At 41.3% G+C, this 27593-nt stretch overlaps 1 protein-coding gene across 1 annotated transcript; it reads right to left on the reverse strand.

Moving 5' to 3' along the window:
- On the reverse strand, positions 1-27593 carry IL13RA1 (interleukin 13 receptor subunit alpha 1). Its single transcript, XM_077826242.1, has 10 exons — positions 27358-27593; positions 18015-18172; positions 16011-16146; positions 12600-12720; positions 10206-10387; positions 8486-8637; positions 6489-6624; positions 5457-5553; positions 4430-4514; positions 1-2650 (listed from the first exon to the last, which is right to left on the reverse strand). Exons 1-10 carry the CDS (start codon positions 27449-27451, stop codon positions 2504-2506), a joined length of 1308 nt encoding a protein of 435 aa, XP_077682368.1. The 5' UTR covers positions 27452-27593; the 3' UTR covers positions 1-2503.

Consider the following 27593-nt stretch of genomic DNA (forward strand, 5'->3'; position numbering starts at 1 on the left):
AAAGCTGAAAAAAAATCCCAAACTTATCAAGAAGTCTACTAAAAAATGGCATATGGACAAAGAAAAAAATAGCAATTCAAGTGTACTCACATTGCATTGTGGTGTGGTATGGTACGGAATAAACACAAAACATTCTTTTACCGGGAAGTGTCTTCACTATTCAGTCAGGAAAGAAAAAAATTATTCACAACATCCTCATCAGGACCTACATTTATCTCTTCATTTAAAAAAAATAAAAGGTTCCTTTTGGCCTAGCACTACCCTACTTCTTAAAAAACACACAAAACCAAACAGAATTCTTCTCTTTAATAAGCTTCAGTTTTGCCAGAAACACCACAGAAGCTAACTCAAAAGAATTTGTGGCAAAGTGCCAATAATTTTCTTCCTTGATTGGTAAGAAAAAAATCCAACCTTTACAGAAAAGCTATCGATTGCTCTCCCTTACACGGTCGTCTGATGTTCCTAGTCACACCGTGATGCCAGAGCTAATACCATTCTAGTTGAGGTAGATCATTCTAACTATGGTAAGATCTGAGAAGTAAAGGGAATATCTTTAGAATATATACAATGAATGTTTGGGGGTGGGGGAGGGTTGAAGCTTGGAAAGGGAATTTAACGGACAGGATATTCTTTAAAACTCTTCTCCCTCTGGAAAAACCTATTATTAGCTGATGTTAGAGTTTTCCAGAGGCTGAGCGTTTTGCTGTACCTTTTATTAAAATCCCTGAGATTGCATCCTTGTTTTGGGGCTTGACACATATATGAAGAGGATGATCTGACAGGGTTGCCTGGGCTCACAGGGGTCTGGATTTACTGACCCACGAGGTCCCTTCCAGTCCCAATGGCTTCCAATGAAACTTTTGAGGTGGCCTGTTCCAATTTGTTTAGAGTTAGGTCTCTTATCAGCTAACTGGACTGCACTTCGTAGTGGAGGCTGCCAAGGGGATTTAGAGGAGAGAGAAAATCCCTAATCCACCACATAAGGCCAGCCGATATGATTTTTTTCCTGCAGTTCTTTCTCCCCATCTTTAGGAGGCATAATAATGGCCAGGGAGTAACCCTATTTGAAGCATAAAAGCACACATTAGGTTATGCTTAGAATTTACAGCAGGAAAGCATGGCAAAAACAACCTCAAACATAGTTTAGGAGAATATTATGAACAATCAACTAGTGATCATGAGGGTCCCTTCTGACCTTAAAGTCTATGATGTACAATCACTAAAGATAAATACCATCAGCAGAGACAGGCTGAAGTAAAGTCAGAAAGTTAAATAGCTTTCAAGTTCTCAGAGGAGAAAACCAAGAACAAAATAGGATCACTATGTTAACCAGGGGAAAGAGTGAGGCTTATTCCCAAGAAGTGGGCTTTCACCTTCTTCCCAGCATGGGAGGTTATACAGGGGTACATGGAGAGAACCAGTCCCAGCAGCAGCAGCTGAAAGGCTACACATTTCAAGTGAGAGACTGCAGTGGTTTTTAAACAAAGCATAATTAACTGATGAAACTCACCGTCAAAAAGATATTAGCGGCCAAGAGCTTTGTAGAATTCAAAAAGGATTAAAAACACTTGTGTGGTTAGTGACAACATCCACTGTTATGCTAGGAGACTTGTGTATATACATATATTTTAAAGAAAGGATATAAATGGTCCTCTTTGGTTTCAGCAGCCACTAACAGGTGGCATTAGGAAAAAACTTCCTTTACAGACAGGATTCAGAGTAACAGCCGTGTTAGTCTGTATTCGCAAAAAGAAAAGGAGTCCTTGTGGCACCTTAGAGACTAACCAATTTATTTGAGCATGAGCTTTCATGAGCTACAGCTCACTTCATCAGATGCATACCGTGGAAACTGCAGCAGACTTTATATATACACAGAGAATATGAAACAATACCTCCTCCCACCCCACTGTCCTGCTGGTAATAGCTTATCTAAAGTGAGCATCAGGTTAGGCCATTTCCAGCACAAATCCAGGTAGTTATTCCATAAATACTCTCGAAGATTTATGGCACCTTCCTCTGGAATTGGCCACTGTCAGAGACAGGAAGCCAGATTAAATGGTCCACCCAATCTCTTGGCAGTTCCTATGTTCTAGCAGTGATAAGCTGTAAACAAGTTGTTTATTGTTTTACTTCTCACCGAACTGAGCAAGGTGCTTCACAGAAGAACCAGTTTCTGCTCCAAACCGCTTACAGTCCAAATGTGAGGCATGAGCAGAAGTAAGAAAGGCACGTAGTCAGAAGAGCTGGGCTTAGGCAGAAGGAGGGGCACTGCTGTGGGTCCAGTGCATGGTTTATGTACATGCATATTGTGGTGGCTCTGGGTAGCATTTTTAGCAGAGATGGAAGGTGGCAACGGTCAGCATTTTATCTTGCGAGTGTCACCAGAGAGGTGAGTTTTCAGCAGATGTTTGCTGTTTGGAATGTGGGTGTCTGCCTTGCAGACAAGTCACTGTCAATATTCAGAAATCCTCTGAGGTAAACAAGAGCAACAAAGAAGTCTTCCTCACAAGGCTTTCACTTGTAAAGCAGGTCTTTCTCGGTCCTCATTATCAGATGTGGAGCTCTCTGGATTCTCTATCCAAACTAAATAGTGGATTTCCTCTTCCATAGCTGGCTTACGGACATTCAAAAAGTCATCCCCTGGACAGCTCTGAAAGAGAATACAACACATTATTTTACAGAAGATCTTCAGTGTCCTCAGGGCTCAGTCTCTCTTTTAGTTAGCAGTAATAGTCAGCTTTACAGGGTATGCAGTGTTCAGCTCAGAGGGGGAAGCAGAGGCAGCTCAGGACCAAGAGCATGTCCTATGGAGGGGGAATGTGGGGGTGTAGTTGCTCCTCCTAGGAAAGTGATGGGGCTTCGGTTGGTGCCAAGGGTTGGCCAGAGTCTCAGGAGAGTTCCCCCTGCTGCAGCTGCTTATCTGAGAGGGGCAGGCATGCAAGCGGGACATTCCAGAGGTCAGGACTGGGTCCCACAATGCTGCCAAACTGCACATAGGGTGTGTTCCCCATTCTCCCCATGGACATTGAGCTCATACAGGTGGGAGGCCGTTGTTGCTGGGATCGGAAGAAGGGAAGAAGGCAGCCGGGGAATAGTGATAGGGAGGAACATTGCAGTAGGTCTAACACTGGTAGAACTAGAACCACCATTAGAAGAGGCTCAGTGATCACCGGATGCTGTAGCCTGGACCCAGGGGGAGCCGGCATCGAGCCTGAACGTAGCCTTCCACACTGGGCTGAGTTACACTGGGAGTATCTAGCCTGCCCATCACTATGGGGAGTGGGGCTTCTTGGGTTCACACTGCCCAAACTCCCTCCCACTTGAGAGGCTGCAGGAGGAAGAAGCTCTCTCCTCTACTTGATCCTGTCTTTTCTGTAGAGCAGTGGTCTCCAAACTGGGGCGCGAGAGGATCCTCGGGGGTGTGCAGCAGCAGGAGCCCTCCTAATGGCACTCCACTGTTTTTTTTCCTTCGGCGGCAGCTCTGCAAGTCCAAGGCTGGTGTTCCCCTCTGGCAGCCCACCTGCAGCAGGTCTTCCGGTCTTCTTCCATTGGCAGCGCGCCTGCGGCAGGTCTTCTTCCATCGGCGGCGCGTGCCAAAAAGTTTGGAGACCATGGCTTTACAGAGTCATCTGAAACCCCTTGGGAACCAGAGCCCACCAGTACTTCCCTCAGTGGAAGCTGTTCAGCCCAGGGTGTCCTAGTCCTACAAGGGCTCCAGGAAGAGACCTTCTTAATCGTTCTTTAGTCCTCTATAAAGCTGTCAAGGACAGTTTATTTTCCAGATGCAGAAGACAGAGACAATTCACTGTGGTGAACCAATAGCTGCTCTATAAACTGGGAATGGCCTCACCAGAAAGGTTCAATGGGCTCTCTCCAACTGCTGGCAGGAAGGAACTACAAGCGGTGTCTGGATTGGCCCAGAGATTTGAGGAGAGAAAAAGGGATTTAAACACAATTAAATGTAGCATAACCAGGATAACAATTGCAAAGGTGCAAAGTGCCTGTGACTTCACAGTAGCACGTAATTAACCCCATACACCAATTCTTTGTGAGTCTCTGTAGGGCTACTCAAGACTGGGAGATTGGAAAAGCAGATTAATTGAGTTGCAAAGAGAACCATTTCATGGAACTGGAAGAGAAAGCACAAGCTCTGTTGAATAGCATAATGGCATTTAGTAAACTAGTGAGTGGGAAAAAGTTTACACTGCTTAAGAAAAAAACTTAACTGAGGACATGAAACTCTTGGTTTTAGACTGTACTTGTTTTTGTATAATTCTCATGGTCTTAAATACTTGGTCTATATATAGTGTAAAATTCTCTTTAAAATTCTTTTAGATTATGTAAAGGCAAAATACTAATATAGGAGGTGGGAATGTAGAGACAACTTAATTCTGAGAGATCACTTGACAGCAAACAGGCAGATACTAACCTGGAAGTCCTCAATTTGCTCTCCAAACATGCGTTTAATAATTTTTCTAGGGTCAGGAATTTGTGGATAAATTAGTATCTTGAGCCTTTAGAATAGAGAAATAAAAGTGTTCGATGAAAACAATTAACCAAAGGAAGAACATTTCAAAGTTGCATTTAGAATGTTATAGTGAAAGTCAGCTGGACTCTGTCTTCTCTGACCATCTTTTGTCCTCCCAGACCATGCCCCGTTCTCTCCACCTCCACCTTCATTCCCAATAATGAATGGAAAAGGAGTTGTACATACAGGCCCAATTTTGTCTTTGGACATAGGTGCCGACTCCGCGGGTGCTCTGGGGCTGGAGCACCCACAGGGAAAAATTAGTGGGTGCTTTGCACCCACCGGCAGCCAAGCTCCCCTCCCCATCTCTCCCCCAACGAGCCTCGCCGCGTCCCCGCTCCTCCGCCTACCTCCCAGTGCTTCCCGCTGCCAAAGAGCTGTTTGGCGTCACTTAGGACTTTTCAGAAGGGAGGGGGGGAAGCATGTGCTCAGGGGAGGAGGCGGAAAAGAGGTGGGGCAAAGGCGGGGATTTGGGTGAAGGGGGTAGAATGGGGGCAGGGCCAGGGGTGGGTGGGGTGGGGGTTTGAGCACCCACCAGGAACAGTGGAAGTCGGCGCCTATGTCTTTGGATATCTCTGAGCAACTCCCCCGGAAGTCAATGGGAGCTGCAAGTGTGCACCTACTGCATTTGCAATCATTGAGTGAGAGGAACTTCCTTTTTTTTTAGGGAGATAAACTAAACACAGTGTTACTGCAACCAGAACATATTTGTTCCATAAAAAACCTCAACTCAAAGTCAACTCTAGAGCTCTGATTGGCACCTCCATATTAATTGTGTACACAGAGGTATAAAGGGAAGATAACCACTGTCAAAATATAACATACTACACATGAAAGGTAAACTAAAGCAGAGACTGACTGCAATGTAACTCTAAAAGTCAAGTCAGTCAGTAACAGATTTTAATATAAAAGCGGTATGGATATTTACCTTTTCAGGTACACTAGTAGAATTATAGTAGCGACTGCTACTGTTAATGGAACAGTGAGTATTAAAACAATATAGAATGTGAAGTCTGTGTTTTCACCTGGAAAACAAAACAAAAAAACCCAAAGAATTTAGAGAGCAAAGTGCTTCAGGAATAATGAAAACGTTTAATGCAAACACGTCTTTTCAGGCTACATGATAGACTCCTAAGAATGTTCCAACTTACAAATTCACAAATGCTTTTGTGAGCAATGAAAGTGACCACTAACTTTTCAAAATGTGACAGATGAAAAACAGCAACAGCTATGAAAATTCACGTAGTAAAGCTAACGATCTTCAAAGATTTCAGAGTAGCAACTGTGTTAGTCTGTATCCTCAAAAAGAAAAAAGGAGTATTTGTGGCACCTTAGAGACTAACACATTTATTTGAACATAACCTTTTGTGAGCTACAGCTCACTTCATCGGATGCATGCAGTGGAAAATACAGTGGGGAGATTTATATACACAGAGAAGATGAAACAACGGGTGTTACCATAACGAGAGTGATCAGGTAAGGTGAGCTATTACCAGCAGGAGAGTGGCGGGGGGACGGGACCTTTTGCAGTGATAATCAAGGTGGGCCATTTCCAGCAGTTGACAAGAATGTGTGAGGAACAGTAGGGGGAAAAAGCAAACATGGGGAAATAGTTTTACTTTGTGTAATGACCCATCCACTCCCAGTCTTTCTTCAAGCCTAATGTAATGGTGTCCAGTTTGGAAATTAATTCAAATTCAGCAGTCTCTCCTTGGAGTCTGTTTTTGAAGTTTTTTTGTTGTAATATTGCAACTTTTAGGTCTGTAATCGAGTGACCCGGAGATATTGAAGTGTTAAGAGAGAGGGAACTTGGTCATAGCTGTAAGTACCTACACAGGTAGAAAGAATCTGACAATTCTGGGGCCCTTTAATCTAGCAGACAAAAGCATAAGCGGGCTAATGACTGGAAGTTGAAGTTAGAAAAAAAATTCAGATCAGTTCAAAGAAAGAGTGTTCTTACCAATGCTCTTCTCCTCACTCCAGTCGCTCCAGCGATTGCTGCTGTAACATGTTCCTTCAACCCTTGCTCTCACTTTGACGACGTACACAGTGTTAGGATGAACACTGGGAAACCAAGCTTCAGTGTAGCCTTTAATCTTAAAATAAAGAAATTAAAGATATTTACTTATTTCTTGTGACAGGATACATGACATTTGCAAACTGGTTTCATTGTGTAGCTTTAACATAATCAAACTGAATGTTTTGACTGAAGCCCCATTTGCCTTTTGTATTTTTGAACTCCATAAAATAAAAGGGTAAAAGATAAGGAATTTAGATTTTCACAATTTGTATTGGCCTTAACCAATTATCCAAACTGCCGAAGCAAGGTCATTCAGAAATCAGGGTTCAAACTAGCTGACCCCAGTGTTAGCATCAAAGGTTAAACTGAGGCTGAATGGCCTGGAGTGGTGGTCTACAAGCTCCCCCAAATACCTGCATGAGTTCTACTGCCTTCCCCTCCATCTATCAGGACGGCAGAATTGCTGCCCAAGCTTTCCCTACACCAGAGTCTGCCCCTATCCCTGTGAGAAGTGAAATGCTTGAGAACCTTCATGTTTATTCTGAGCCCAAAGGACCAAATTCTCCATGGAAGTTAGGACAAATGCCCAACCTCAGTGGTTCTCAAACTGAGAGTCAGGACTCCAAAGGGGGTTGTGACCCCATTTTAATGGGGTCACCAGAGCTGGTATTAGACTTGCTGGGGCCCTGGGCCGAAGCCTGAACCCCACTGCCCAGAACCGAAGCTGAAGCCTGAGGGTTTCAGCCCAGGGTGGCATGGCTCAGGCTTTAACTTGCACCCTGGGCAGCGAGGCTCAGGTAGGTTACAGGCCTACTGCCTGGGGCTGAAGCCCTTGGGCTTCAGCCTTGGCACCCCACCTGGGGTGGTGAGACTCGGGCTCTGCCCTCCCCCACCGGGCTCAGGCTTCAGTCCCCATTCTGGGGTGGTGTAGTAATTTTTGTTATCTGAGGGGGTCACGGTACAACGAAGTTTGAGAACCGCATCCATTTCTCTCATTTTTCCTATGGGAGAAATAAAAGGGAAGACTGAACAAATTCATCTAGTGCCTTTTTTGGTGTGTGGACCATTCAGTTTTGTTTATAACTTATTGTGTACACAGTCCTCAGGAAAGGACTCTTGCTTTGCCAAGTTACAAAGCATTGAAACTAGTAGATAGCATACTAATGAAGTGAGCTGTAGCTCACGAAAGCTTATGCTCAAATAAATTGGTTAGTCTCTAAGGTGCCACAAGTCCTTTTTCTTTTTGTGAATACAGACTAACACGGCTGCTACTCTGAAACCTAGCATACTAAGCTGTTTTCCTTACTGATTTAATGGCACACCTAGTTCGGTTACTCAGATACAGATATACACAAGCAAGTGCACACCCACACATTGATATCAGTGCAATTGTATTGGTTTGTGTGTGTGATTATTTCCCCCTTTCCCTTACCCTCAAATCTCCTTGCTTACTACACGCACAGAACCACAAATCAGCATGTTCATTTTCTTTGTGATAATCAAGTCACAAAACCAGAGTACATGAATATGAGGATCTGACTGGGAGACAGACCATAGGGTAATGTAGTTGTGCTGTATGTTTCTGAAGAGCTATTACCCCGTTCAGAAGTGTACCTGTTCTGCAGAGTACATTACGTACATACCAAGCTTTTGCTATGGTAAATGGGTAGCTAAGGCAAGAGACTCAGAAAACTGGCATTAGTTTCAATGCATGGTCATATTACTGAACCACATTTCATGAGAGGAAAACCAGTTATGTCCACATATGCAGTTTCAAGTAAGTTAATAAAACGTACACATTTCTGCTCTGCATACAATTATAGCTCTTAATAGCAACTCAAGTGTTGCATTGAACAGTTTGAAGAAGATATTAAAAAAAAAAAACACATGCAACAAATTTCAGTGCCATTGTAAACAATTAATGGAAAAAAAGTTACATCATGTTGCTGAACGGAGCCCGATTTGCTGTCTTTAAGCTCTACTTGGTATACTAAGCAATGTGGTGGAAAGGTGCCTGGGTTTTGCCATTCTATGTGCATTTCATCTTTGATCATTGATGCTGTTACAATCCTTGGAGGTCCAGGTTTTACTGAAATAGAAAAAATCCAAATTTTTGAACTAAGTTTATTTTGACATTTAATATGATTAAAGTCCATACCAGTTAAAAAGAAAGAGTCACTAGATACAGCAGTATAAGGCATAATGCACGCACAGCAATTAGGACAGTGAAAAGTAAGGGAAGAGCTTGACAGATTCAATATTAGGACAGGGTGACCAGATGCCCCAATTTTATAGGGAGAGTCACAGTATTTCAGGCTGTGTCTTACGTAGGCACCTATTACCCCTAACCTTGCCCCGATTTTTCCACACTTGCTGTCTGGTCACCCTGTATCAGGATCAACAACACTTCTGATGAATTCCCAAATCAAATCTCATGAAAAAGTAAGTAGCAGATAAGATGCAATCATTGTATCGTTCCGCACTGGTCTTATTGTCTGGAGCATGGATGGCCATGCTCCAGAAGTTCCGTTTACATGGAAGCATTTGCTAACATGTTAAAGACAAGCCAACCACTAAAATGATGCTTTTATTATTAGGAAATTTGAACATGACTGTGAGATGGCAGGCTCAAAAATTGTGTAAGTTAAACCACTACTCAGTACTGTCAAGTCCTTGGTATTTCAAAATACAGTGTAATTTCTCACACCAGGAAGTCAAACTAATAAGAATATCCTGCCAAGAAGCAACATGCTGAATGGGCTCATTTACCTTGCAATAGGATAGAGTCTCTCAGAAGCTAGTCATCACATCACAAAGAGCTATGATTAGCCACAGAGTTCCAACATTAGAGAGTGTGGCCTAAGATACACCAAAAAGTGCCCTTCATTTGTCAAAAATAACTGACTACTTGACAATAAATTTAGAGGAAGCTGTGTACAAATCCTAGGTCCCTGACAATTTTCAAATGCCACAGACTGGCAAGAAGGTTGAAAGACCAGGATCCTTAAGGACAAGGGGCTGTGTAGTTTAGGTGAATGATAACACACACAAGGGCAAAAATACCCTAAAAATCTCCCACTATTACTGCAAAAATCTGGTACCTGCAAGAAGTCTCAATTGCAAGCTGATAGCTGACCAGATGCATCTGCTGTTCTCACTAAGTGCCGGTGACTCATATCCAGGGGAATACAAAACTTTGGATTCAAGATTGAAGAGAATGGATTTAAATGGCTCCAATGCTATCCAGATCCGCTCTCCTATCCCCAACTCCCAGAAGACATGAGACATCTAGGATGATTAACATGCAGGGAATATAGTGGGGCCATTCCTGTAGATGAAGGGCCAGATCTTAGGCTAGTGTAAAGTGGTTTTGTGCTGAGTTTTATCCGGAGGCATCACTGATGCAATTTAATCTGGATAAGATGATCAGCCTATTACAAGAGAATCTTGAGTGTTCATGCACAATTTATGAACATTACATAATGTTCTTGTTAGAATACATACAGATATGTATCCTGGGTGTATTCTTGTCAGGTTAAACCAGCTGTTCCTTTTTGCACGGAACAATACATAATCAAAACAAATTCCATTCCCTTTTCTTTGACTGATATTTAAACCTAACACTCTTTGCAAAGTTACATAATCTTTTAAACCTACCAATTGTTGTTGGATTTCTGTTTGCACAGACAGGCCTAATTTCCTCCGAGTTGTCTCTGATCAAAATACTGATAGTTGGATACACATCTGTGGAATTTTGGATGGAAAGACTGAAATTACATCCAAAGTTATCTCCATAGATATAATTCTGGCACTGCTGGTTATTTCCCAGGCCGTCATACCTACAAGAATAAAATGTAAACATACCACATTTTAACTTCAAACACCAGGGCAACAATGGTTACATGTGCTTTTAAATCGGCTTTACAAGATTGTCAAAGTGGGCATTGCATGACGGTTAGGTTAGAGCAATAAGAGACAGGATTAGACTGAACACACAGGGTGTCATTTCACTCATACTTCAAGGAATGCCAAAGCATGAAACACACTGATTTTTCTGTACAAAGCTGCAGCAAAACAGAAGCAAGTCTTGGGCCTTTTAACTCAAAGCATGACATACAACTCTGCTACCTCTATACTATATTTTAAAATGTTTAAAAAAATATTAGTTCAAAATAGTTTGTTCCAGGAGGGCAGACATCCCCAGGGAAAAAGAATTCCACCTCTGATTGATTCCTTTTGACATTCCCTCACCCCGAAAAGGGAAGTTAGTCCACTCAATGATGGAAAGTAGCGAGTCCTACTCCTGTAATTTACTAGCAGTTATAGGGGAGAGGTCCCCAAGCTTTTTCAGTCACGACCCCCTTACTCCTAATGTAATCTGCCCATGCCCCCCGGAGCCATGGTCAGGAGCAGAGACTGTGGTCAGGGGCTGGGAGTGTGGCAGGTCTGGAGGCCAAGGGCAGGGTGCCTCTCCCTTCCCCACCCCCACGGGGCTGGCCTGGGCCCTGCTGTGCACCCCTAAATGTTCCTCCTCACCCCCTTAAGGGGACGGGCCCCACAATTTGGGAACCACTTTTATAGAGTCACCCAGGGTTTGGCTAATCCAGTCAAGAGTCCCTCCCATGCCACCCACGCTACTAATTACCCACCTTCCCCAGCTGCCCAAGAGAACTACGGCCACCTGCACACCTTCCTCCTTGTTTCCCCACCTTACCCTATGGACGCAAGCACAGCAGGGACCTCCTGGCTCTTCCACAGGAGCTGGGGTACTGCTGCTGTAGATGTCTTCCCTCCTGCCCCCTGCCCCCCACCCTCCAGCAGGAAAGGAAAACTCTGGCACCACAACAGGAGTGCAGTTTCCATGCTGCCTGCCCCCATGTGTAGGAGGTGGGGAAGCTGTTGCAGTCCCTCTCACATATGCACCTTCAGGCCCCCAACTCCGTCCCACCCCACACTATCCACCTCCCTGTTGAGTGCCTACCACCTTCAACCACCCCTGAATTTTCAGGAAAATTTGAGTACAAAGATATATCAATATTGTACTCATTCCTTCCAGCTGGACTCTATTCCAGCTAATACCACTCTGGACTGGTGGGAATTTGTTGCCAGCTAATGCCAACAACCCAGGCAGCTGAGAGGCCTTATATTCATATTCATCCATGATCCCAGCATGGGTTGGGCAGGAAAGGATTCCAGGAGAGGGGTGTAAAATGCTACTCCAAGAAGGTGCATAGTCCACTAGAAATTTAAATTCTTTTTTCCAATTAGAACCAGGGCTAGGTTACCACTGCTACATGCAAGAAGGGGTTGAGGTGAATAGTTTTGGACAGTGAAAAGGTCATTTCTCCCTGTGTTTAGCTTAACAAGTAACAAACATCCTGGTATTTGCTGTCCAAATACATTTGCAGAAAACTTAGTAATTTTAGTATCTACCATTAGAGTGAGAAAGACAACTTTTTTATGTAGTCAACAGAAAGTAAGATGTAATGTAAAACTAAAACTAAAAAGAACTTTGAAAGCTTTCAAAAAAAGTCTCTTTATATCTCTGCAGAAACTAATGAAGTCTAAAATTTCAGGAAAGACATCAATATAGGGGTGTGCGCACTGGTTAGTGTATATAAATATCCGTGCCAAATTCTCTCTCTCCACAACTCTTGTTGTCTTGTAACAGAACACTATTTATGGAAGACAGTTGGCAAGTGAGTTGGAGATGTTAAGGTGGCATCCTACTCCATAACTTCCAGGAATAAATCAGTTTCTTAAAGATGGAAGATAAAACCAACAGATAAATTTTTTTAAAAAATGAGTTTCTGGGGCAGGCCAAATGCTTCATATAAGCAAATCAGCTCTAAAGAGCCAGCATGCTAGATGGGACTCACAGTTCTAGTCTCTATATTAGAGCTTTGGGATCCTTCAGGGCAACGGGTAATAAAAATAATATTTTTATTATTAATTATTCTTATTACTATTAAGTCAGAGGTATGCAGAGTACTTTTAAAGCAGGGAAAAAAAACCGAACAAAAAAAAAACAAACCACCAATCGATACAAACCAGTAGTACAGAGTGTAGTTGGTACTAGCACTTGCATTCTGTCCAGGAAGCCATGTACAGACCATGTACTCTAAGTTGTACCAAGTGCAATTTATGCCAACAGCAGCAGTGCCTGCAGCACCTGGAATGCAAGTTCAAAGGCTTTTTAGAAAGATTTTTTTCTACCAGTAAGTGCTTTTCTTTCCCAAATATCAGAGCACCCTCCCGTTGTTTAGTGAATATCTTAGCAGTTGACATTGTTCACCTTCCACTATCCCACTTGAAAGGCAGAGTGCGGGTGTGACGTTGCACTCTATATGATTTTATGAAAATATGCTAATGAGTATGAATATAATGTAACTGGAATATGCTCCATGCAAAAGGTCTCTTGTAAAGGTATCATTACAAAGCTTATAATCTACTGAGTGTGGTCATCCTATTTGTATAAATGTATCACTCTTGTATCTGAAACTAGAAATATGAAATATAACTCTGGGGGCCTATTGTAATTATGCAAAGTGTGGGCCATTAATGGTGGTTTGGAATCTTGAAGGCTCGCATTAACCAGGACAATTGACTGTAGATGGCTCTGTTTTACTTGTAAGACTTCCTGTATACTTGTGTGCTGGCAAGTGGGTAATGATGTCTTACAGTGACATGTGATCATGTCACCTGAACTGGAATCCATCTTTAACCTGGTGCTTTTCCATTGAGAAAGAGGGGTGGGAACCCAGAGGGACAAAGGATTCCTGCCTTATGCAAAAGATATATAAGTGGGTGGAACAGAACAAATGGGCGGCCATCATGAGAAATCCCCTAGCTACCACCTGAGCTGAAACAAGGGCTGTACCTGGGGAAAGGATTGTGCCCAGACTAGGAAGGCGTCCAGTCTGTGAAAGAAACTTATTGAAACATCTGAGAGTGAGACTTTGTATTCAGTCTGTATTCAGTTTTATTACTGTACTAGACTTAGACTTGCGTGTTTTATTTTATTTTGCTTGATAATTCACTTTGTTCTCTCTGTCACTACTTGGAACCACTTGAATCCTACTTTTTGGATTTAATAAAATGACGTTTTACTTATTAATTAATCCAGAGTATGTATTAATACCTGGGAAGGGGGGGGCAAACAGCTGTGCATCTCTCTCTATAGAGGGCGAACAATTAATGAGTTTACCCTGTATAAGCTTTATACAGGGTAAAACGGATTTGGAGTTTGGACCCTATTGGGAGTTGCACATGTGAGTGTTAAAGACAGGAACACTTCTTAAGTTGCTTTCAATTAAGTCTGCAGCTTTGGGGCACGTGGTTCAGACCCTTGGTCTGTATTGGAGCAGACTGGCGTGTCTGGCTCATCAAGACAGGGTGCTGGAGTCCCAAGCTGGCAGGGAAAGCAGGAGCAGAAATAGCTTTGGCACATCAGTTGGCAGTTACCAAGTGGGGGTTCTGTGATCCAACCTGTCACAATGGGCTTCTCAGGCTACAGTGAATACCTTCATTAGTCAGCAAGTGAAAGTCACTCACTTGTACAGCATGGCATTCCTGAACCTGTGCAAGGCTCCTTCTAAACACAAGTGACCCAGAAAAGCCTAAGCTGTTGCTTTCATTTAATCTGAACTAGTGTGAACAATAATTTTACAGATAGAATGAGATGGTGAAACAGGGAAGTCATATTCCAATAAAATGCAGGTGCTTTAGGGTTAGTTAAAATCCTTGACAGTCAAAGGAACATTGTTGCAAAGCCATGAACTGCATGACAGCTGCAGCCATTAGAAAACATCAGTGCTCACCCACAGTTACTGGGGTATCAGTGTTATTTTCATGTACTTTGAATATGGAAATAAACTGTCTCTAAAATACTATTCAGTGGCAAAAGTGAGTCAAAGTCAAGTTTTAATCATGACTACTGTACCTCCAAGATACCTCGACGGTATTTAAAATACTAGGAAACAAGTGACAGAATGGTAGAAACAAATGATTACATAGCCACCATGAGTTGGGATGTTAACAGGATATCCCATGGTGGGTACAACAGCTATAGAATCAGGTTCTTCATATTTAATTTCATGTCACTCACACAAAAAGTGGCAAAATTGCATAGGTTGAAGAGTTTCTTTTTTAAATTTAATTTCTTCATTTCCTTCCATCCACTGCTGTCTCACACTGTTTTAACAGATTACATCTTAGAGAAGAAATAAATATATCTGGTAACACCACAATAATCCTCAGGCACTACACATATATGTTACTTCCATAAAGAGCCCAGCCTTCAACCTCACTTCTGCTCCTAAACTTGTTTCTTCTGCGGAAGCGACTACTTGACGGTTTATTACAGGAAAATTAAAATTGTGTTTAGTTCATAAGGTGACAGATGTCTATGCAGATAGCTTTTTAAAAACAAAAGTCTGTTTAGCTCACTCACTCCTAATGGTCCACCCCTGGGGTGCATCAGAACAGTCCTTAGACCAAAGGATACACAGTACTCCTAGGACACGGCCTCCCTTTAATCAGTGAAAGCTTCCACATCTCAGTGTCTCACCGCAACTTTATTTTTCTTTCCAGTTGACCTGCTTTTTTTGCTTCCATTACTGTCACTTGCTTTCCTGCCCACTTCTCCCTGCAGCTCTCTCTACTCCCAAGCAACTGGACTCTGCCCTGTGGCCTATTACTGATCAGTCCTCCATACACCTGTCTCGTCCCTGACACTACCCAGAAAATGTGTTTCCCTTAGCTATTCTCCCCTGACCCTGAAGTCACTTAAACTTCTCATCTCTGAATTCATCTTTTAAAAAATGAGGAGAATATAAGAATCAAAATTTATTAGCAGGGCACACAGGGTAGGTTTCAATATTACAGAGGCACACACACTTTAAGAACTAAAACATATGACAATTATTTCCCAGTTGTATGGAGTATTCTTGTACCTGTGTTGGTCCCAGGATATTAGTGAGACAAGGAGATGAGGGAATACAGTTTATTGGAACCACTTCTGTTGGTGAGACACAAGCTTTCAAGTTTAGACAAGCTTTTGAGTAAAGCTTGCGTAAACCAGAAATCTTGTCTCTCTCACCAACAGAAGTGGTTCCAACAAAAGACATTCCCTCACCCACCTTGTCTCTCTAATTTGCTATCTTACTTACCTGCTAGGATTGGTGTTCAGGATTTTCTGTTTCTCCTGTAAGAGCTAATAATATAAACAACAAACAATCCTGAACTAAGGTCCTGGCAGGTGAGAACTGTACAGTTCACTTTTAAAGTGTATTGGGATGTGCAAAAATACAGACACTTTCAGCTAATTTAAGATTTTAACTGAGTTTTATTTTTCTAAAGATTCAGCTTTCTTGTACTACATCTCAGAAAGCAAAAAAAGTTGTGTATTTCATCAGATATAAAGAAGGTAACATGCTCAAGGCTAGGTTTTAGAATGGGTACCTTTTGGTGGAGTAGAAATCTCCACCCAGTTGCTTGGTTCACTTGTATTATCAGATTTGCATTCACTTCTCACTCTGAAATGAGCCTCCTCATTCAAGGATACATCTTCCTCACGAAAAAGATTCCTACTCCATTCCTAAATTTAAAGAAAAAAAAAACTTTAAAATGCCCAAATATAGTAAACACACAAAGTACAAGGGAAACCATAGTTAATGTAAAAACATATTAGAACAAATCAAAAGGCTCACACCCAGTTCTAGAACTAAAGGAACAAAGAGGATGCTTAAAAATCCAAACCAAAAGCAATGAACAGCCATTCAGCAAAAACAAAAGGTGATGATCTCTCGGCAGGCATACTCAAACATACCACTCAAGAAGAGAGAGAGAGTCATAGTCTGAACCAATTCCCCGTGGACATGGACTGACTGGCAACCTACAGAGATCCAAAATGGAGTATGGAGGAGACTTTTCTTCCTATGGGCATTCTTCCAGATCTGATAAGGCAAAGTCATGAAGTTTACACTACCTCTGTCTAAACAGAGGACTTAAAAAATACAGGGAGGTCAATCCAGCACCTTTCACCACTCCATAGTCACACAAAACATTAACAGAAGGAAAAAAGCACTCAAAGCCCATACCAGAGTAACAACAGAAAAAAACATGCATATAAGCAAACAATCATTGAACAGGTAGGGAGTCAAACAGCCATTAACATTCCAAATACAGCAGATCAGAACGCAAAACTGCAGCCACAAAACAAATTTATGAACTGCTTTCCCTTAAAAAGACCCGGATATCCTGGACTTGGCAGCTGTCACAGCAATAATGTTCAGCAATAACGTTCAGTAATCACAGAGTGTCTCCATGAGGCATCCTCTCTGGGCCTGGAGGACTTGCATCATATCAGGTTTGACTGCATCCAAGACACAGTCACTTGGGGGCAGTTCAGGAAAAAAGTAAAGTTTGTTATAATTTGGAAGTATATGACTATCTAACCTAAGATGATGACTGATGTCTCTCTTCTGGACTCGGAGCCCACTTTGAGGGGTTCAGAGTCAGGGTACAGGACCCTTTCAGAAAACCCAGTTTTGTGTAGCTTGAAGATGAAGACAAGTTTGGTATGTATTGGTTAAAAGTACCTTTAAAAAGAATACTTAATTTAATGGATGCATGAGTCTTTTCTATTATGCTGTCTGTGAATTACTACTAAAGTACCCTGCTCAAGAACGAGGCTGGCTACTGCTTTTGAGCTCTGAATATTCCACAACCCGTCATGACATCATAACTGTAACAGGTGAGATTTTTTCAGATCAAACCCTCTCTAATTTCTCCCCCCACACACACCAAAAAGCGTATACTTGGGTCAACCAAAATATTTTTATTTGAGCATAAGCTTTCGTGAGCTACAGCTCACTTCATATTTTCCACTGAATGCAGCCGATGAAGTGAGCCATAGCTCACGAAAGCTTATGCTCAAATAAATTTGTTAGTCTCTAAGGTGCCACAAGTACTCCTTTTCTTTTTGTGAATACAGACTAACACGGCTGCTACTCTGAAACCAAAATATTTTGTAACTGTGTTGATTTCACCAAATTATTTCTGTGAAAAAGACTCTAAAAAGTCAATATATTGTTTCGAATTAAAAAAAGTAATATTTTCAAATTAAACTTTTCATTTCAAAATTTACTTCCATTTTATTAAAAAAAGGTAAAAATCCATCAATAATTTTTTTAATTGTTTTGTCAAAATTTTTGGTTTGTTTCTGGTAAAGTCAAGATAATTTTTACCCCCTCGTTTGGCCACCAAATGTAAACTAGTTATTTGCACAGCCCTGCAAACGACCCCCAAGTATGTCGATCCATTATGAAGTGTATAACATCTAAGAACAGTTACAGGTAATTTTATTTCCTTTCATTGTAAGAATAAACGTTTACTGGAATATTGTGGAATTCAAAGAGCTGGGGGAAAAACAAAAAACAAAACAAAAACAACAACAAAACGTACTCTGTTTTCTTGTGGGATGCCATTAATCAAAATTTCACTGCAATATTCTAGATCACAGCCACTGTTCATGCCCTCTGGGGGATTCCATGTCCATTTCAGTTTACAGAGCTGGCCAAATGAATAATGCAGGTTGGATGGAGGTGGGAGAACTTTTCTTCCTATAAAAGCAAAGGAAAAAGTTCTAAATAAATACTTCATGGGTGCTCTAAGTAATTTAATTAACACTGGCGAAAAATTTTTCATTAGGACTATTTCGACAGAAATTTCACTTTAATTAAATGAAATGTTCCACCAAAAGCTGACAGTTATCTTGAAAAAGAACCCACCCTTTCTGGTCAAAAAATGAAAATCAAGTTTTCAGCTGGAAACTCTCACATTTTGACCCCCTCTTCCCCCCCAAAATAAAAAAGTAAAGTCAAGCCTGTGGAAAATAAAAAATTAAAGCTGGTCAGAAAATGGTTTAAGTTTCATGTAATGAAGCTGAAATCCTAAGAGGTTTATATTACAATGATTTAAAATGTAAATCTGCTTCAGTTTCACAACCCTCCTAAAATAAAGGATAAATAAAACCCAGTATATTTTTATATTTATTTTTAAAAAGTCATTTGATTAAAAAAAATCCTGTCTTTACAGTGGTTCACACTGACTGTAAAGCAACACAACTGAAATATTTGCCCAATCAATGCTTCCTCTTACTTCCCCAAATCATACTGGCTGACTGGGTCGGCAGGTGCACACAAAACCTTCTCCATCAGGAATTACATTTTTTGGTCAGATTTTATTTGGCATCAGCAAAGGGCTTATGGATGGCTGCTGATGCGAAAGTGTTTGCACAGAGGCTGACAGATGAACTATTCTCTGTCCTTACCCTCACAGGTCTGCCCATCCCACATCCAGCCATCGGATTAAACAAAAGCACAGGCAATGACACAAAGATGTTATTATGAAGCAATTACGGTTGCTACAAAAATACATGCCTAACAAGTCTACAAAAGCGAAGAAACAAAAGTGACGCTACCTAACAGTACATATCCTCTACTCCTTCACCTAAAACTACCATATAGCACAGCTACCTTCATTCTACCCCTTCGAGATGCTAGCCTACATGCTCTTCTACAAACAACCCTTTGCCAAGTCACTGTCTCCCAACATAACCAACTACGACACCAAACATCCACAATTACTAGTATGGGACAAATTAATCTGGGAAAGTGCTGGGTACACAAAGGCAGAAGGGGAGACAACGTTAAGACTGCAGTGTGTGGCATACAATAGTTACGGTAACAAGGGATGCGATTGCAGGCAAAGGAACAGAGAATATGTCCTGGCAGGTGGCTGAAGTTTTTATTTGGAGGCTTTTGTGAGTTTGTAGTAACCCTAAGTGCTTCAGAACAAAGTTGTGTGTATTAACAGAACCTATTTTGTGTTTAGAGACATAATCCAGTAGTTTTAATTTCAAAAAATTAGTCTTTCAAATTACAACCTTTGGGGTAGATTGTGGCTTGGACTTTACACACACCTTAGTGAGTAAGAGGGTATTAAAAACTTTACCTTCCATGGATTCACCTGATCTTTAACTCAAGTGCACAATAGGTAGGACCAGGGTGCGATAAGAAATAATTTACTGCTGGCATAGGCTAGTAGCACACTACTACCCCTCAGAAGAGTGGTTCCCAAACATTAACCACCCATGAACCCCTTTCACGAAAATATCGAATCTCGCAAACCCCCTCCTAAAAATGAGTATTTCCAGGGATTTCCTCCCTTACCTGAGCATAAATTATGGAAGCAGTGATCTTGGAAATAATTTATTTTTTTTATGACATGCCTATTACCAGGATGGATAAAAATCAATAAAAAAAAAAATCGGATTTTTTTTTATTTATATCAGATTTTTTTGATAAAATGCTTTTGGAGGAAAAAACCTATCTAAAGACAAAGATACATTTTAGCTCCAAGATATCTCATCATGGAATTGGGATTATAAATTCTAATTCTATAGTATGAGACAATATATTCATGTAATGTTTAAGAAAAAAGTTTTGTAAATGAGTTCCAATAGTTCATGGATTACGGACCCCATTTTATGAGGTTCCAGAGGCTTCTGTATAGATTATTTAGGTTAATCTTTATATCTACCCAATGGGACTCAGTGCTCAGTCTAGAAGATACCATCAGAGATGCTTAGTTTTGCTGTTCTCAAACTGTGGATTTGTCTCCACAGATAACGTGCCTGTTAACAGCAAAAATGTTTTAAAATAAATAAATATATAGAGGTGAGAAACAACAGACCTCAACCCTATTGTCCCTCTGCAAATTTGTGTACAGAGTCACTCCCTTATCTCTCCCTAAAAGTGCAAAGTTTCAGAAAGTTCAATGAATAGAAGATTGTTGGGGGTGGAATAGATCTAGATAAGGAGAAGAGATAAATGTAAGAAGAGAGGGACATGCAGTAGAAACAAAAGTGAAACTGTTTGAGCAGCATATTCCAGAAGTCTTGAGTGTAGCCTCCATTGATTTGAGATCTACCATAACATTCTCTCACTAGAAGGGAAAAACCTATAATAGCAGCAGGCCATAAAAGAGACCCAGTTTCGGAATAAGAACCATTCAAGAAATATATGTTTGCTGATGACGTTTTGAAGAAAGTCACACCATTGAACTGGTGGAAGTCACTCAAGCACTTGGATTCAGAGACCGTTGACGTGATAATCTCACTTTTAACAGCAGTAGCTTCTTCTGCAGGTGTAGAAAGACTATTTTCTTCCTTTGGACTAATTCATTCCAAATTGAGAAATCGTTTGGGCCTGAAAAAGCAGGAGAGCTTGTTTTTCTTTGCCAGATTATGAACAAACAGGAAAATGAAGGTGAAGACGACTGTTAGCTGCAGAAGCCAATATTTTAAGTTTCTCATGTTGACCTGGCTGACGTAGTCGATTTAATTTTTGTTTTGTTTTTTTAAAAAATTTCATTTAACTATTTTAGTTAACAATTTTAACAAAGACAAACCTGATTTTAAAAAACTTGAACGCTTAACTAAATTCAAAAATTCATATCCTTGTTTTGTTCAAATATTGTAGGTTTGCTGTTGAAGAAAAAAATCCAGAATACATAATGTTGTTGTTTTAGTTAAATAAAACAATTTAAATGTCGGTTTGGTGATGTTCTCCTCCTAATGCAGCATGGCAAGAAAATCCTCCAAATATTAATGATTAATCTGTTGAATTGGAGATATTTATGAAGTCACTGGGAGGTGAACTATCTGCTTCAATTAACTTTGGTAAAAGAAATAACCAAACAATCCTTCATTTTCTGATACAGCTGTAAAACTAATCTGAAAAGTTTTCAAAATAAAATCACTTTAAAATGTATAGTGTGTACCTTTTAAGAATGAAACCTACATCTGTCTCTGAGTTATGAAGAATATGTATTGAGGTTATAACCACCAACAAGAATGCACTTTTAAGTAGAAATCCATGATTAAATCGAGTCTTCCTGACTAGTGATTTAAATCAAATCCACGCTGCTTATTACACACAATTATTACACTATTTATCATTATTAATTTTATTACATTATGAAAACGGCAACACTCTTCCAAGATTTCATTTCTGTAGCTCATATCACTTGGATTAAGCCTCCTACATGTTTCATCCAGGAGTACCAGACGTGAACCAGCATGAAAGTATTTAAGAAGCCAACTCAATAAAGAGTTCCTCCCACAAGCATTCGGGTCTTGAGCAGTCCAGGCAAACAATGCACAACTACAACAAAGCTTAAACTTGTTCCGCCAGGAAGTCATGGTCACGGAGCTCAGGCTGCCAGCTCCTAAATAAGTGAGAACTGGCTGGAAAGGGAGGGGGCGAGCCTCACCACAGACTGCAAGGGGTTTGGTTAGCCAGGCGATCCTTCAGCTGGAAGGTTGGGGCTGCCATCTTAGACTCATTTACTGGAAGTCTCCACTGACCAAGGGAAGTGGCCAGAGCGCGTGTGTCCTGGCTGAGTGACCCTTCGATCTTATGTAGAGCAGTGGTTCCCAAACTGGGGTTTATGAACACTTGGAGGTTCGTGAAATGTATCGGGGGTTCTCAGAAAAAAAAAAATCTGTAATGATGGACAGAGCCCTCCCTAGGGATCCCAGGTGCGGGGGGCCAGTTTGCTTATAAATGTATCTAGTTCTGCTTGAAAAACCTCCCACCAAGCTTTCTGAAAATTCCATCAGGCCTTCTGTAAACTGTTTGTTGTTAATGTCAGCAAGCCTGTGGTGGTCAAGGACAGCAGATGCTGAGATTTCAGAAAAGCTTCAAATACTTTCTGCTCTTTGACCACTGGAGGCATTTGCCTGGAAGATGAAAAGGTGATTTTGGGTGAAGAGCCTGTAGCCTATCTCCTACTGTGAAAGCTGCGGGTTTGCCTTGGATCATAGAGGAGTTATAGGTCAGTGACTGATGCCCATTCCATTAGATTCTCTCCATCTGCATTGTTTTCAGGGTAACCCCAGCAGACCACAGTAAATGGAAAGACTTGGAAAGGTGAGTGGAGTAGAGGTTGGCCAGTTAGCTGATGGAGGCTTGTAGATAATTAGTGCAAACTCATTCACCTCGATTCCTGCGATGGCATTTGGACCAGATGTCGATACTGTGACAGAGGACAGCTCTTCTCTAACATAAGATGTCATCCCATACTGACTGCAATGGTGATGAGCCATGACAGTGTAGCCTGGAACTGAAACTTGCACATCAGTGGTAAAGTGCATCTCCTGAAGCAAAATTACATGTGCTTCAAGGTTTGTATGTAGGTGGAGTTTGTAACTTTGCTGTTGATATCCCCTCAATATTGGAACACAGCATCTTGAGAACCGACCCTAGTGCTAGGGTTTGCGGTGCTGGCCCTGAAAGGGACCCCATTGGAAAATGGCCCTTTCAGGCTGAATGTGGCTTACGTTAGCCTGTTCCACATTTTGTTTGTTTTCTTTTCCCTTTGCACTGCTTATGGGGGATGCCACAAGAAGGTAGCAGACATGCCCTATTCGGGCCCTATTCTGAAAACGTTCACTACTGAGTGTGATCTCACTAAATCAATTAGTAGTTCTAGTTAAGTCTTTCAATATGACTTTCTACAGTAGTATCACATCTTGAAGTATTTACAGAATTAAGCCCCTAATAAACCGCAACCAGCACAGGAGGCATGTTTTTTGGGGCGGCACCCCAAGGTGTCTTTAAATAATTCCAAGCTAAGAACTTTAATAGACACTCCTTTTAAAATTCTACAGCTTTCCTTTTAGTAAAGCTTAATTTTAGGTATTTTAAATTCACACACAACTATTTCACACTGCCTGAAGCTGAAATTGTGTTTGCAAGATCTAAACCTTGACTAAGTCTTATTAGCATAACCAATTTAACCTAATAAACTTCCAAAGTAATTTTCAGGTCTCATGCTTTTAAGTCAACCTCTGAAGAAAAAATGGCTTAGATGTAAAAAGCATGTATAGAATACACCTTCGGTGATTACTCAAGTCCTGCTCATTATTTTTATTATTAAAATATCAGCCAGACAGTGGTTTGAACAGCAATTACCACAATCTTTTCAACTTTTATGAATTTGGACCTATTCCATGTAAAGCATAGTTAAATTCTGATGCAAAATACTTGCATTAATAGGCAAAAAATTCTAAGTTACATTTCTATGTGCATTTAATTTCTGGTAAAAGCTGAGTAGCGTACGTTCCTTTCCCAAAATCTGGATGCTAGTTTGGGATTGTGAAAGTAGAATGAATTATATTGAAATTATAATTCATTAAAGAAATGCTACTTGAAGGGTTTGTTGAAATATAGTTGTCAGAAAGAGAAACATTAAGGAGTGTGAAACAATGGGTTCTCAAACTAATTAACTTAGAGCTCCTACTGAGCTAGGAGATTGGTAAACGTTAGTATGCAAATAAGATCTGTATGTATATTTGTCAGTTTCTGCTTCCTTTTGTCTCTTATGTTAAATTGGCTTTGGCTTATCTGGATAAATAAGTTAGCTTGAGCCTTAGAGAGGGGCTCACATATCTGGGTGCATTGGCAAAGCGCTTTGCTAATAAACAGAGTGGTCTGACAAATTATGGGAGTCCTGAATCTAACTTTGACAGGATCAGGTATGGTTAGGGCAGTGGGGGGAGGAAGGACACAGGGATGCATGACAGCTTTATGATCAAACACTAGATTAGGCAAGCAAACATGTTCCTCTTGAATATTGGTATGGTTTGGAAGCTTCCATTTTGGAGCCATATCTCAGGACATGTGATGGGTGCAAGATTATTTAGAAACCCAGAGCTGGTGGATAACACAGCAGGATGGTTTACTTAATAGAAACCTCTGCTTTTAAATTCAGTCCCCATTGTGATGTTTTATTTCTGCATCATCCCAATTACCATCCTCAGTTTGATAAGCAGATCAGCATTAGCTGAAAGGATCTAACTTATAAAATACATACAAATACATGCCTGGGATCTCCATGCCTTTTTCATGGCCTCTCTTTCCTTATAGCTCTCTCTGACTAAATACCATAATACAAAAGTAAAAGTAACCAATATCTCTGCAAAACTGTGTTTCTACTCATAAATTTTTCTTCATTTAGCAACTTAATGATTTAATGGGATTTTACTTCACTTCACACTAAAGTGTTAAAAATCAAGTAGAAAATAATCAACCTGATTCAATATTAATACATACTATTACATACAGGTGGCACCCAATGTTCATATTAGTTTGGTAAATCATGATTTAAATATACGTGATAAAATTAATCATCAAGGGGTAGCCATGTTAGTCTTATCACAAAAAGACTACTGAACTCCTTGTTGTTTTTGTGGATACAATTAAGGTATCTAATTTAAATAAATTACTATAGAAAGTTTGACAGATTAATATTAGATTAGCTCGTAATGGCAGCCTAACAGTAATTATGAAAGTGAAAGAAGAAGTAGATCAAAGATAAGTACTTATCAATAATCGTGAGGGGATTCCAACTCTCTCAAGGAGAACACCACATTATATTTAAAAAAATATATAATTATTCATTATTTCCACTCTTCCAGAGGTGTGCACAGTGATTTAGTGACCATTAAAATGGCACCCCTTTGAGCTGAAAAAAGTTTACAATAATAGGAAAAGAAAATCAATGGCTCAATTCAAAGACCAAGATTTTTTTCCATTTCAAAAACCTAAAAAGAGAAGTATTTTATTTTTGCTCAAGATCTATCTATCGATCTCATCAGTGAGACCTCCAGGAAGATTAACTGTAGCAGGGACCGATTCACTGATGTACTCTTGTTTCCAATATTTAACTCCCCAATATCAGAAATACCACCATTTATACAAAATACAACTTGATTAAATATTGAACCTCTGCCTCCCTCCCTCTGCACTCCACCAAAATTATCCTTATCTAACATCTGAGGCTTTAATGACTTCAGCTGGGCTCCACCTTGGCATGCAGGTCCCTATTTACAAGCAACTTACAGTACTCCAATGAGTTAGTATAGTAAATAATCTACATATAAGGCTAGCATCCCACACGGAAGATAAGAACTAATTAAGTTATTTAGAATTAAAATTATATAATGGAATTTACTCATGAATTTTATTCCTTTGTACTTACCACACACACATACACACACTTACTTTTCAGATTGTTAATAAGAATAAGAAAAAAATTCTGATGGAAAAGCAAACACAGGGAACATCACTGGGATCGAATGTAGTCTCTACATACATTTAAGCATGTGGTCTTTTGACTAAGTATTTACACTCATCCTATGTAAACAGGAAATCCTTTACAATTTAGATTGTTTAATTTTCATTTACATTTTCAGTCACATTATATTCACAACGTTTTTCCACTGAATTTCTTTAGTTAAAGGGACAGTCAACATGAAATTCTAGACACTTTAAAAAAATCCCCCAACTAGAGGTAGATTGTTCTCAAATCTTTCTTTGCTGATTTTGTGGGTTTACAGATGTATTTTCCTATTAATCTGAGAAAGCTAAAATAATTTAAAAAAACCTTGTTTTCCCTGTTACTGTGTGAGCACCCTGCTTCAGAAAAAGCAATGGGAAACGAACTATACAGAAAATAGTATCAAATGCACAAAATAAAGAACCGGGGTGCTGAATAAACAAAGTTTTTTTCTTTAATTCTTTCAATTTAAGTAAACTTTGGTGCTACTTGCAAGAGACGCAGGTTTGAAATTTTTAGAAAAGTGTGTTTTTATTTTACGGTGGTTGTGGCTGCAGCCACAGAAATTTGAGATACAGTTTAAAGCCACCAGATATGTTAGAAGAAAAGCAGTACTTGTGGCACCTTAGAGACTAACAAATTTATCTGAGCATAAGCTTTCGTGAGCTACAGCTCACTTCATCAGACCGATGAAGTAGCTCACGAAAGCTCATGCTCAAATAAATCTGTTAGTCTCTAAGGTGCCACAAGTACTCCTTTTCTTTTGGCGAATACAGACTCACAGGGCTGCTACTCTGAAATCTGTCAGATATGTTAGGGTACTTTTGAAATACCATCATAAAGGAAGGAAGATCAGAATCTTAAATTTCTCCTCACTATTTTATGATATAGGAAGCAGAGAGTCTGAAATCCTAATTCAGATTGCACATCACTCAAAATTTCCACGATCTACAGGAGGTTTAGGCTGAAAAGCCAAAGTTATTTGAACGGAAGGTGCAATCTAATGATCGCACCCTGAAAGAAATATAGCGACTAATCCTGCAAACAGCAACTACCTCCTGTCTTTACAAAGAGTTGTACAGGAACAAAATTACTTGCAGTAGTAAAGATTTGCAGGACCACACGCGTGTAGCTGGCGGGATTAAACGGATTAGGAACGGCTGGCCAGGTTGCAAGGTTTTTTGTTTTTTTTTTTTTAAATTTATTTCAAAAGAGGGAGACTGAGGGCCCCGATCCCGCCCAGGTGCGGGCGCTGACTTGGGCTGCATGCCCTGGGAACGATCCCGCCGCACACGCTGGCGGGATCAGCGCCGAAGAGAGCTCCCGGCCCGGAGGCAAGCGACGTGACACGCCCGGTGCGAACGAGGAGCTGGGGGGGGCAGGCACCGCCGGGCGCGGGCAGCCGGGCAAGGGGCCGGCCGGGCGCCCGGGGAACATTGACCGCGGTGACCCGCCAGCTGCAGCCCCCGCAGCGGCCGGCGGCCGGCGGCCCCGCCCCACGCCCCCGCCGTGTCTCCCCTCGGCCCCGGGCCGCCCCCCAGGCTGCCCGCCTCGCCCCGGCCTCGCGCCCCCCCCCCCAGCTCCGCACCGCACCGCACCGCAGCTCCGCACCGCACCGCACCTGCTGGCCGCCCCTCGGGCTCCGCGGCCCCGGCCGCGAGGCAGAGCGTCAGGGCGAGGAAGAGCCGGGCTCCGGCGGGGACCGCAGGGCCCATGTCCGCGTCCGGCAGCGCCGCCGCCGCCGCCCCGCTTCCCAGCGCTGCGGGGACGGGCCAGACGGGAAGAGGCGCTGGGCGGCCCGCCCAGGTAACCCGAGCCGGGAAGGGAGCGGCCTTCGCCGGGAAAGGCGGGGCGGGT

This window comes from Eretmochelys imbricata, chromosome 9 (assembly GCF_965152235.1).
Source record: "Eretmochelys imbricata isolate rEreImb1 chromosome 9, rEreImb1.hap1, whole genome shotgun sequence".
NCBI classification, from domain to species: domain Eukaryota; kingdom Metazoa; phylum Chordata; order Testudines; family Cheloniidae; genus Eretmochelys; species Eretmochelys imbricata.